General features: G+C 46.8%; 1 protein-coding gene across 1 annotated transcript in view; it reads right to left on the bottom strand.

Moving 5' to 3' along the window:
* ZNF638 (zinc finger protein 638) overlaps positions 1 to 10,727 on the bottom strand; it is a gene marked incomplete at its 5' end in the record, with an annotated part of 53,306 nt that extends 42,579 nt beyond the window's left edge. Inside the window, 2 exon segments of the mRNA XM_082483079.1 lie at positions 10,476 to 10,549; positions 10,551 to 10,727. Of these exon segments, the coding sequence (XP_082339205.1) occupies positions 10,476 to 10,549; positions 10,551 to 10,727 (251 nt within the window).
* Positions 10,728 to 12,134: the final 1,407 nt, after the last annotated feature.

Here is a 12,134-nt window from a genome sequence, read left to right as displayed (position 1 = left end):
AGAAAGGTGTAAAATCACACAGAAACTGAAACCATCTACATACAAGCATTAAAAAAAGCACAATGGCAACGGAAACTGCCATCTTTTATTTCAGCTGAAATCACTGACAACTCAATCCTGTAAGGCAGTAAAAGAATATACAAATACAGGTAGAATAAGACAAAGTGATGTTCACGCTAACAAAAAATTACTTTTGGAAATGCATTCTTGTAGCATACTCAAAGCAAGGTGCCTCATCTGCCCAACTCTGTCTGCACTCCAGAACCGCAGAATCAGCAGTCAGAAGGATTCCAAGAAGTCCTCACTCCACCCCTTGTCAGTCTGCCATCTCCCAAAACTTGATAACCTGCTGTTTTCATTCTTCTTGCAGCAATACATTAGGTCTGAATTAGTTTTACTAACAGATTTTCACTAAGCATAACTACAATAGGGCTCACAGACATTCCTAGTTGTTTCTGAACTCGCATGCTGTATTTCTGCAGTGTTGTGGTTCTTGTCTCACCAACACTAACTCCATCACAGGTTTTGTTTTCAAATCTCGTAAGTTGACTCCAAACAAAGTTTTTCAAGTAAATGGAGGTGCCTCTCTCATGTTTCTCACCTGTAAGGACTGAAGTTATGAAGCTTGAGAACCACAACTCAAAAAATAAAAATTACGTGCAGCTGTAGCTTGAGAGACATGAACTATGTACAAACTGCAGGAGACTCAGATTTTACAACTGGATTCCTGTAACTTGTTACTATCTGTATGTTAAGCATTCTTCTTAAGTTATTTAATTTTAACTAAGTACAAATTGAAGTCAGGCCAAGAAGAAACAGTAGCTACAGAAACATTAATCATAGCTTTTCTCCATTCCAAAACCATAGGAAGCCATAACAAAGAAAAGATTCCCACCGGACAACAATCCCAGAACTCTGGCCTCTCATCCAGGACTCCTTACCCAATCTGCCTCCTCCTTCAACAAATTATATCATATTTTAATGGTATCTGCGTGTTAGGCCAAGTTCGTTCAAGACAGTTTCAAAACAGACTATTAAGCAAATAGCCACAAAGTAATCTTCTTGCCTTTCAGTTTTGCTGTTCTCTGGAACTCTCATCACTGGAGGGCAAAAAAGCCTCTCAGCACATTAATTCGGAAAGTAGCTGGAGAGAGAACAGTATCAAAGACACCCATAACAAGAACAAGTATGAATACATTAGTAGAGCACATTTTAAAAATAAACATGCTGGTTTCAAATTGAACCTTAATTCAGTGGATTAGGAATCTCCCAGGGAATCTATTCAGGAGCAAACCAGAGCTTCAACAGGAAGAACTTTTACTGCTCAATTAGAGATTTCCAGTTAGCATAGGCCACTCGGTCACCAGCGCACTGTGATCAGGTATGCTCCCACACCAGTATCCTGAACCACTGCCATAAGTCACATGCCTCTACAAACCTCTTGTCAGAACTGGCACACCATCAGCCTACTCAGAGATGGTGATCCAGGAATCAGCAGGTAGAAAAAGCCAACCAACATATTGCACGGTCAGTCCAGTATCAGAATGCCACAATTTTCCATTTTATGACAATTTTTAAAGCTATCACTCCAGTAAAATTCTATGGTACAGTCATGTTCAACAGGGAATATGGGTATATACTCACTTTATGCCAAAATGCGCTACTAGAATAATCTATTTAACAGCAAAACAGATTAAATTTCTTTTGCTTTTCAGTGAATATTCTAAACTAAAATTGAGGCTTTTTCCCACACTTTGTTTTAGCAACAGTACACCAAAATGAAGAGAAAACATCTTCCATTTTGAATACTAAAAGCACAAAAATAGCCTTACTGAAGTAGAACAGAGTTCCAATATCCTGTGTTCAATAGTAACCCAGACGATGCCTATAACAATGTACTTTCTCCTAAGTCCTGAAACTTTCTTCAGTTAACAGTCTAAAGATTGTAATGTCATCTTACTTGAGATATTAATTAAGCAATATAGTCAAACAGAGACTTTTCTCAGAATCAACAAACAAAATGCTGCAATCTGTTCAAGACATGGCAATGCGGAGCCTGCTAACTTACCCTCCAAAAATGTTAAAAACCAAACAGCCTCAGCATTGGATGCTTGTTAACAAACAGGAACATGAGAGCCACTTTCTCAGCCACTGTGGTGTTGGAAGACACACACCAAGAACAATCTCTTCAGGTAAACAGAAGAGACACGGCACTAGCATTGAAAACTACCTTCCTGAGTCAGGAAAATAAGGGAACAGGTACTAAGAATTTATCTCAAACTAGAACTGTTAGGTTCTCCATCAATATTAATAATTGAAGAAATACAGAAGACAGTTTCGTGACTTCTATGATAAAAAGGCTAGCTCATCAAAGAATTCAAAACAAAAGTAGAAAGTAACCCTAAAGTCAAGGTTTTAAAAGACAACCGTAGTTGTGCTGTACAGCCCTTAACTCTGAAACCTATCTGCAGTGAAACATTGAGGACTTCACTCAAACTCACAATAATGCAAATATATTTGAGCACATCTAAGACATTAGTTTCCTCGCCAGCCAACTCCATCTACATCTGAAGCTGTAGGACACAGAAGCAAAACATTTAAACTGCACTCCTCCCCGTGGAAGCTGTATGCTCAAATTCTCTTCTGACATCCAGTGATGTGCTGAACGGCAGCAAGCGTGCAATGAAGCCTTAATCAGCTGAGTCTAATGACTGACCTTTTCAAAAGAAATGCTGGAAATGACAGTTGAAAGATAAAGTGATGCCAAGGCTAAGCTAACAATGGCTTGGACCTTTAAGGCTAGATTCTCACCTTCCTCTTCAAAAGAAGCTTTGTTTGGAGTTTGTCTGTGATCCTCTAGACTGCTTTTTCTGGTGCAGTGACATCCTGTCCAGTCTTATAGCAGTGATCATGCACCTTTGCAGATGCTTCAGTGTAAGTGAATGAAAAATATGTGGAATTCCCCAAAGACCATTGTGCTTACCTGACTCCTGGAAAAGTTAAGTCCTTGAAACTTAAATTTCAGAGTATCACAGAAAAGCCAAATTTTACCCTTCTTGCCTTCAGTTCAACTTCATCAGTCCATTTCGCCAAGCTTCCCAATATGGATGGATAAATGAAAAGTTCTGGCTACCTGGTTACACACTGAAGAGCCTTAATGGCTACATTTGTTCATAAAGTCAGTACAGGATGATCTCACACCTTCCCAGGTTCGAGGCTACTGCTCTCTCCCTATAACCTTCCTCTCTCCCCAGAGGTCCAGCTGCCTGTGTTTCAAGGATCCAAGGTCCAACTCCGGTGCAACCCAGCTGCATAGCCTTGGCCAGGCTGCTGAGAAAACCAACAGAGTTGTAGGAAAGAGTTCTGATAAAGCCTGCAGAGAGTGTTAAAAAAAGGCGGGGGGGGACACACAACAGGATTACAAGCGAGACAGGTGCCATTTGCAGCTCAAGGATTCAATAGGAAAGACACCAACCGAAAATGGCAAAAAAAAAAATCCTAAAGAAAAAAAAAACAGGGAGGCGGTGTTGATGGATGGATGACATCAGTGGATGACAGCAACCTAACAACACTGAGGAGCCCTTTCAGGGAGCAGCGAGGCCTTCTCTTCCCGACACCCAACTTGTCAGCAAATACCCTGTGGCTGTCCTACTGGGAGCAGTGAGCATGCTAACGCTCAGATTAGCAGTCTGTTAAATCCTACCAGCCTTGGTGCATGTTTAGCAGTAAGTGATTGTTTTGCAGTTTTAAACTCTCTCTAGCCTTTCTGCAGCATCTCTTTGTGCAAAGCTAAAGCTACCTAACTAAAGTGACCCAGAGAGGGATGTTAACAAAGCTGACAATTCACTAAACCAATCCAGAGGCAAGCCAGTGATAACATGTAGAAAACTCCTGTCTCTTACACATACAGGAGGTAACAGACAAAAGCAGTTGGGTACTAGCAGATTTGAAGCAAATATGAGAAGAAGTCCCACAAGCCGAAAAAAGGGAAATGCAGCACTGACCAACAATACTGCTGGTTTAAGCTCTCAGTGTTGAAGTTGTACCTGTATGTTGAAGCTGTACCATTTCAGTGGTCAGCTGTCTATCAACAACACCTTTTAAGTCAGTTGTGAAATACAAAAATCAATCACAAACAAAACAGGAGGCTTAAGTTACAGGTTTGGCAATGAGACCTCATGAGAAGGTGGAAGCTGCTTTCTCTAGTGACAAGAGAAGGCTTTGACTGAAGATACAGTCCCGCACGGTCATTGAAAGAGTAATTTTCTGCTGATTTGTCTCTATAAATGGTATTGAATTTTCTGGATATGTGCTAATTGCAGACCAGTCAAGTAAAGATTGCATTTCAATATAATGACACTTTGGGAAACCAGGCATTCTGCAGAGACCAATACTATGGCTAATAAAATATTCATCCACAGGCAACATTTTCAGGCCACAAAGATGGCAAGCCCGGGAACCCCAGAAGGATGACACTGTTTGCACTCACAGCAATGTTACTTTAAATGCACAGAAGGCTGACTGAGGCCAGCAGCCAAGCACTCACACACCCCCTCCCCAGCAGGGCAGGGAGAGGGACTGTGATAAAGCTCATGGGATGAGATAGAGATGGTATGAGAAGTGAAATGGGGGGAGCAAAGCAAAGGCTATCACTCACCACGTCCCACAGGCGGACCGGTGCCCAGCCAGCTTCCAGCAACAGCCACCCCTCCTCTTTCTTACTCCATCCCATTTACACAGCTGAGCATGACATTACATGGTATGGAACATCCCTTTGGCCAGTTCACGTTGGCTGTCCCAGCTGTGTCCACTCCCAGCCTCTTGCCCACCTCCAGCCTGGGGGAAGGCAGGGGGCAGGGAAGAAAACCTTGATGCTGTGCAAGCAGTGCCCAGCAATAGCCAAAACATCGGTGCTTACCTACACTGGTTTAGTCACACACCCAAAACACAGCACCACAATCCTTCCCAGACAGAGCCAGTATCACTTAATTCACAGAAATATTCCTAAACACTGGAGGTGGCCTCGGGTCTCCCCAGGGCTTTTCTGCCCAAGGCTCCCAAGGAGGACATGCTCCTGGGCTGCGGTGCAGAGCACAGTCCTCACAGCTGGTCCTGCCTGCCCTGGCCCAAGGGTGAATGCACCAACTATCGCCTGTTGGATCTGTTCCAAGGACTGCCGCAAGGCTCTGCTCGAAATAGGTCTTCTTTCGGGTTACTCAACAGAGAGGACATGCAAGCTGAGTGCAACCCAGAACACACATTCTCCAGAAACCCTCAACGCCTAGGAAAGCTGTTGTTTCTTTTTTGTTAGCTAGTGGGGACATGGCTGTTATATTACAGGCCATATATAGGGATGTGACAATGTCCATGATTCCACCTCAGTCTCAAAAACTGGATCTCTTTTGCAGGTCCCTTGTCTCACTTTATTTTGCAGCAAAACCAGCACGCAGAAGGATATGGATTATTCTTTTCCCTTCTCAAACATTTCCTCTGCTGTGTTGCCCAACACAATGATGTTGTCGGTGTATGGCAGGTATTCAGGGGCTTCACCCTGTTCCACTGCTGCCTGTATCAGTCCGTGGCAAAAGGCAGGGCTGTGCTTCCACCCTGGGCTAGTCAGCTCCAGATGCATGGACAACATGAAAGCAGCCTGTGGCCTGCACTGAGCTGCCCAAGGGACGGAGCACGCATGGGCAGCACCAGTTGTGCTATACCACCTGGCTGCCTCAGGCTCCTGCTCATACTGGAGTGCAGCATGTCCGGCACAGCAGCATGACCTCCTTCAGACCATGACAGTCCACCTTCAGTCTCCACCCTCCATCAGACCTTGGTGCTACCATATGGGACTACTAAAAGGTGAAGTCACCCCTGAAATCCAGATGGGTTCCGCTCCAATCCCCTGATGGCATTAGGGTGGGTACACTGCACACTGGAGCCCACCAGAGCCTTGTGCTCCTGTGGGTCTGATGTGCCAGGCCATTGAATCCACATCATCCAGTTGAGCCCGTTGTCCCTTTCATCTGCCTGGGCAGAGACAAATCCACCCTATTCCTGGTCGGAGCACTCATCATCTGAGTCCTACCATAGGAGACCAGATGTCCTTTCATTAAGATCAGGAGGAGGAGAGGCATCCTCAGCCCTTCTACTGCATCTGAGGAATTGCTCGACATCAAGCAGAACAGTAATTCTCCTAGATGGACACTTTTTAGCTGTTTTCCCCCACAATTCACAAATGCAGCATGTAGGTCAGAGACAGCGCACCACCCTACTTCCACACATGCTCCCCATGGTCACAAAGAAGGAATCAACGGGTGGTACATCGCATGTGTCTGCAGGTCCTGTCCTGAACTGGGAAAGGCTGACTCCGTGTGGCACCCTTTACAGCTGAGACGCCAGCCTGTAGCAGTGAGGAGGAGAAGATTCTCTTCAAATCATTGGAGCTGGTGGGACAGTTCCTCCACAGCCGGTGTCTTTATGTCTCTAGCCAGCCCACCCAGGGGCTGCTGTACAACACCAGTGTCTTCAACACTAACCTCTGCTGAACAGCCCCTGTGCACTGGACATCATCAGGATCTCTGGAGACCTGGTTGCTGCAGACCATCTCCACCACTTCCGTCAGATAACAGACAAGGTCCGCTTGCCTCTGTAGTCTACTAGATCATCCTCAAGAGGAAACCCCACCTTTAACAGGAGATGCCTGCACTGAGTCTCTGGTTTAGCCACAGTGCCTGTTTGTATATCCTCAGATCCACTGACCCTCCAGCTCCTTGGAGGGCGCTGAACACGGGCCTGGTAAGTGTAGGCTGGGTCCCAACAGAGCACTAGAAGCCACTCTCTTTTTGACAGCTACAAGGCATCCCTCCTTCAGGTGGTCTGCCATTTCAGAAGGATTAAATGCCTGTTCAGGCAAAAACTCCCAGGCCATTGGAGGTGAAAACAGCTCTAGGCACCTGCCCAAATTCTCCCACACACCGTGCCACCCAGAAGCCAGCTGCCATAGGGCATGTTCCTGCCTGCCATCCCCAGCCAGGTGGTTACCGGAGGATACACCAAAATCTGCATTGGGATCAGTGGATTCAGAGTCTGATAATGTGGCAGTGTGCAGGGCACTGGTGGCAGTGTAATTATTATCATTACAAATAACAGTCAAAATCAAAACCAGGTTCACAGTACACACCACCATAAACATTTCAGTTACGCCAGGACGTTCAAGCAACCAAAGGGCCATTGCAACGACGTTGGCAGGATCTGTCCCAGAGGAGAAGAGGACAAAGGTATAATTGCTGTTTGTCTCCAGGCGATGGTTCCCAGAGTATAGGGATGACAGCAACACAGAGGCCAAATACCAGACCAAGCTCAAAGCACTGCCTTTATCACAGGTTTCCCAGTGAAAACAACACAACACAGCAAACAGCAAAGGCTGAAAGATGCCATTTCAAAGCCCTACAGCTAAACAGCAATAAATTCAGTCTAGTACACTCCAATCAAATTTGTCATTATATCTCGATCCCCCTCATGCCCCTCACTGAGCTCCAAAAAGGACTGTAGTATGTCAACAACGGTCAGCAGTCAAACACCCACATAGCCACTCACTCACCCCACTTTTCATCCCAGCAGAATGGGGGGAGAAAAGGAAGTAAAAAAGCGAGAAAACTCATGGGTTAAGACAAAGACAATCTAATGTGGGGGGGAAAGAAGAAGAACAAAACCAAGTAAAGTCAGGGCAATTACTACTCACCACCTCCCACAGGCAGACCAGTGCCCAGCCAGGGTCCAAGCAATAGGCACCCTGGAAGCCAAAAACACCCTTTGCTTCTTCTACCCGAGATTTTACTGCTGAGCAGGATATTACACGGTATGGAATATCCCTTCAGCCAGTCCAGATCACAGCTCTGTACCCTTCCAACTTCTTGTCTACTCTCAGGGATGCTGGGGGGGGAGCCTTGAGACTGTACAAGCACTGTTCAGCTACAGACAAAAATACCGGCGTGTGACCAACACTGGTTTAGCCACAAATCCAAAATACAGCTCACAGGCTGCTGTGAAGACAGTTAACTCCATCCCAGCCAGAGCTAGCAACGTTCAGTAACATAATTCACTGAAATATTCCAAAAGGACTCCATTCCATTCCAGTGTTCATGGGGTTCAGTGCATCAAGTTTACATACAGACACCCACTAAAAAAAACAAAAGAAAAATCAGCACAAGTCCTTCAGCAAGTAATTATTAAAACTGCCCAAAAATGCACCTTCACGGAATATTAGCAGCAGAAATCTACCAGCCTTTTTCAATTTTCACTTTCCAAGTACGATTTTTGAGCAGTACAAATCCAGCACACTGTTTAATAAGTACATTTGTATGGATGCAACAGCTCTGAGGCATATGGAGCTCTGCACGCCTGATGTGGAGATGTGCCTGACAGCATTGCGGACAAAGAGCAAATACTAATACTTCTGCCCAAAACAACCCAAACTTCATTCAGAATATTTAACTCAATAGCAATGAAGTAAGAAAAAAAAATTTATTTACCTTCAAATGTAAAACACTGCAAAAATAAAAAAGGTCTCAATATTCTTCCCGTTTCACAAACTGAAGAGCTCCTTGTTTGGTAAGGACTAGCACGAGTACGGTTGAGCTTCTCCTGAGCTCAGCCCCAAAACCAAACTGCAAGACACTTGGGAAACAGAAGAAGGGAAGAAAAGGAATCCAGCGGTATAGCAGGGAGCAGCAAGTTTTGTAACCACTTTGAACCCCACCCTTGGATAAATATCACTCATTTACATCAGTTGTCATAGAAGTTGGAGAAGAGATCACTCAAGTCCCTTATGTTCTCCACCCTTTGAGCCAGCATGATTGTTCTGTTAGTTCTGGCAAATGAGTTTTTTTTTTAATCAGAAAAAACTGCATTTAAAGATACCTTTTATCCTTGAGAAGTACCTTGTCAATAGGGAAAATAATTACCTCACTTTTATATCCACCCTCTTGGAGACCTCACAACAGAGTTATAATTTAATATTCTAAATGTCTAGTGAATAACCACATACCAGAGAGAAGAGCATAACCCAAAACTGAATACACATTTCAACATCAATTCTGGGCTATAAACCAGGATGGATGATAATTTTTATTAAAAAACACAATACATTTTAATCAGTTATTTAAATACCTTTAAAATAATCATATAGAAAAATAAATGTAAAAAATAACAACCTATATTACATTACTGTATTAAATACTACAGCAGTATGTGTCCAAGTTAAAAAAAAAAAAAAAAAGTCTAATTTCCACATGAGGTTCCTGGGTAAGAACTATAAACCAGATTATGCTATGGTGCAAAAATACTTTGCCTTGGGCAAAAAGAATTTTTGTTGTTGCTTCAGTTAGTTTGACCAATTCAGATCAACCACTATTTTCTTCAAAGTCAAGAAGCCAGTCACATAAGGAAGAAACGGGAAAGCTGTCTTTCTTCCCCCAACAGAGAAATATGAGGTGCCAGAAGACATATCTACATTCTGAGCTCTCAAAGGATACAATGATGAAAACCAATCCCTTCAGTTAAACAGAGTGAACGTTACTTTATTCAACAGCCAGTTTCAAAGCCAAAACCACTATTCCCAAATTGCCAGATAGCTTTGTTTCAATGTAATTGTGCTAAATTTATAGATTTAATTAAAGGTCCGAGCTTTCACTGAAACACAGCTGGACAGAAACACAACGTAGATAAGAACGAGAAAGCAAATGGTGCATTTCCCTAACCGTTTGTTACAAACATGCAAAAGCTGAGATTGAGTAAGCACATGTTGTGCTATCAAACTTCTTAAATCAATACGCGCACTGCTGGCAAGCCAAGACTTCGGCTGCAGCGCAGATAAACGTTATGCTGCGGTTTACAAGTGTGTGTTTGTTCACCCGCTTTTTACATTGCAATGAACTACAACCAGATAGGTGCAGGGTGGCTGGGGCAGGGCATGCCTGTGTTTGCCTGCAGCGCCTAGCAGGGAGGGAAGACGCTCCGTACCCACAGCAGTGCGGTACACAACACCGCCGCCGTGCTGAATCCCTTCAGTAGGAAAGAAAAAAAAAAAAAAAAAAAAAGGGGGGCGGCAGCCGCTCGCCCAAAGGCACTGAAGCGCCTATATCCAGCCGCAGCACCCCGTTACCAACCGGCTGCGAGGAGGCGCTTCACGGCAAACGAGGCAGAAAGGCGGCGAGGCAGCTACACCGCGTCCCCCCCGCGGCAAGCAGCCCGCACCGCCGCTGTCCCCCGGCCCCTCCACGGCCCGGGGCTCCGGTGGGCGAGCGGTACTGGGCCCTGGCGGGAGAATGGGTAGTCAACGTGGGGGACTGAGGGAGGGCGCCGTCCCCACGGCCTGCGACAGGAGCCCCGGCCGCCCCCACCCGCCGCCATTTTGTGCGTCCCCTTCAGCCCCCACTGCGCCACACAGGGGCGGGGGGCGGCCGGCGCCGAGCTCCTACCTCCGGCGGGGCGCAGCCGAGACGCGCTGCTCACAGCCGCCCTTCCCTCTGCTTCCGCTTCGCCCTGCCGCCGCTCACGTCGCGCTGAGCCGAGCGGAGCCAGGCTGGACCGTACCAGTCGCCGCCACCGTCGCCGGCGCGGCCGCAGAGATGCAGCCCCGAGGAGGGAGACAGCGGGCACTGCGCCTGCGCGCGGAGGGAAAGGGCGGAGCGCAGCCAGCGGCGCGCAGGGTTCATGCGCAGAACACGCATGCGAGCGGCAAGTCATCGCGCAAGCGCAGTGAATCCCGTGAGGCCGCGGCAGGTCATCACACTCGGTGTGGGCACGGTACCCACAGTGCGCATGCGCAGGCGCCCTCCCAGGCGGGGGGCGAGCTGCGCATGCGCCTCGTGTGGCAGGGGACAAACTGCAGTTGCCGCAGAGCATGCTGGGAGCTCTCCCCTATATAACTGTTGCCGCCGCCATTATTCGCTCATGGTGGTAGGGGTCACCGGAGAGGGGTGTGTGGGGGGGTACTGCTTCTTTTTGGGCACTGTTGTTTCCTTCTGCTTCTTGTAGGCCTGTTGTTGTTCCCTCTCTTGCACCCCCTGTTTTTCTCATCAGCTGTTCATTATCTCCCTTGCCTTCCTCTTCTCTGCTGGAGGCCTGGTGTTTGCTCTGGGCCTGTGGTGTAGCTGCCGGGCTCTGATTTACCCTAGAGCCAGTGCTGCTGGAGCTGGTCTGTAGTGAGGGCACCTGCATTTCCTCCCTGCCTGCTGCTGGAAACTGAGAGGGCACTGAGCAGGGGTCCTCCTCTTCCCTGCCTGAACCTCCTCAGCAACACCGTGAGCTTCTAGAATTGTTCTCTCCAGTGGCTCTCCCACCTTATGTTTCTCCAGCATATGTTCAGCCTTGCGCACAGCCTCAGCTGAACCTGTGGATCCCCTCTGCTAAGTTCCTCTTCAAATCCTAAGCTTGACTGGTAGCCAGTGGCTGCCCCATTTTTCCAGTGGAAACCAACATGGTGCTTAAGACTTTGAGGTACTGACTCAGTAGTTGTTCATACTGCTGTCTGGAATTATGTTTGTTTTTGGAGCAGCACTATTAATACCTGGTACCTCCAACAAGCTTACTTCCCTGTGGCCACAGTGAGTCACTGTCCCCAAATGCAGTCTTCCTCCATTAACTATGGTCTGCAGTGCCAGTGCTGACCTGAAGAGGAGAGTCTAAAAAGCTCTGTCACCTTGGGTGGCCCTATAAGGCTTTAGCACAGGGAGCTCCTGTTGTTCTGGACTCACCCATGCTCTTGGCCATGAAGCACCTTTGCAGAGTCACAGGCTTCTCTCTGAGGAGACAGAAGGTGCCTTTAAGAGCTGCTGCGTTATTTCCTGAAAATACCACAGTGGATGCCAAACCTAACCACAGAGTCGGACAGAAACACCACTGCGTCACTGTGACTGCCCCCAAAGCACGTATGGTATACAGCAGGCCTGTAACCAGCTTTGCCCGCAAACACACCATTTGCTTGTGTGGTGGAGCATATTTCAGAGCTGCTGGAAGTGCTGCGTCTTGCTGCAAATGTGGCAGACAGCAGGCACCCACTCAGCTTCTTTTTTAGCAGGCTGGGAGTGGGCTGAGCAGTGCCAGTGGACTGGCTGCCGTGTGGATCTGTCCGCTTG

The sequence above is a fragment of the Vanellus vanellus genome, assembly GCF_965231255.1.
Source record: "Vanellus vanellus genome assembly, chromosome: 4".
Lineage (NCBI taxonomy): Eukaryota > Metazoa > Chordata > Aves > Charadriiformes > Charadriidae > Vanellus > Vanellus vanellus.
This window is presented reverse-complemented; position numbering and strand designations above follow the sequence as displayed.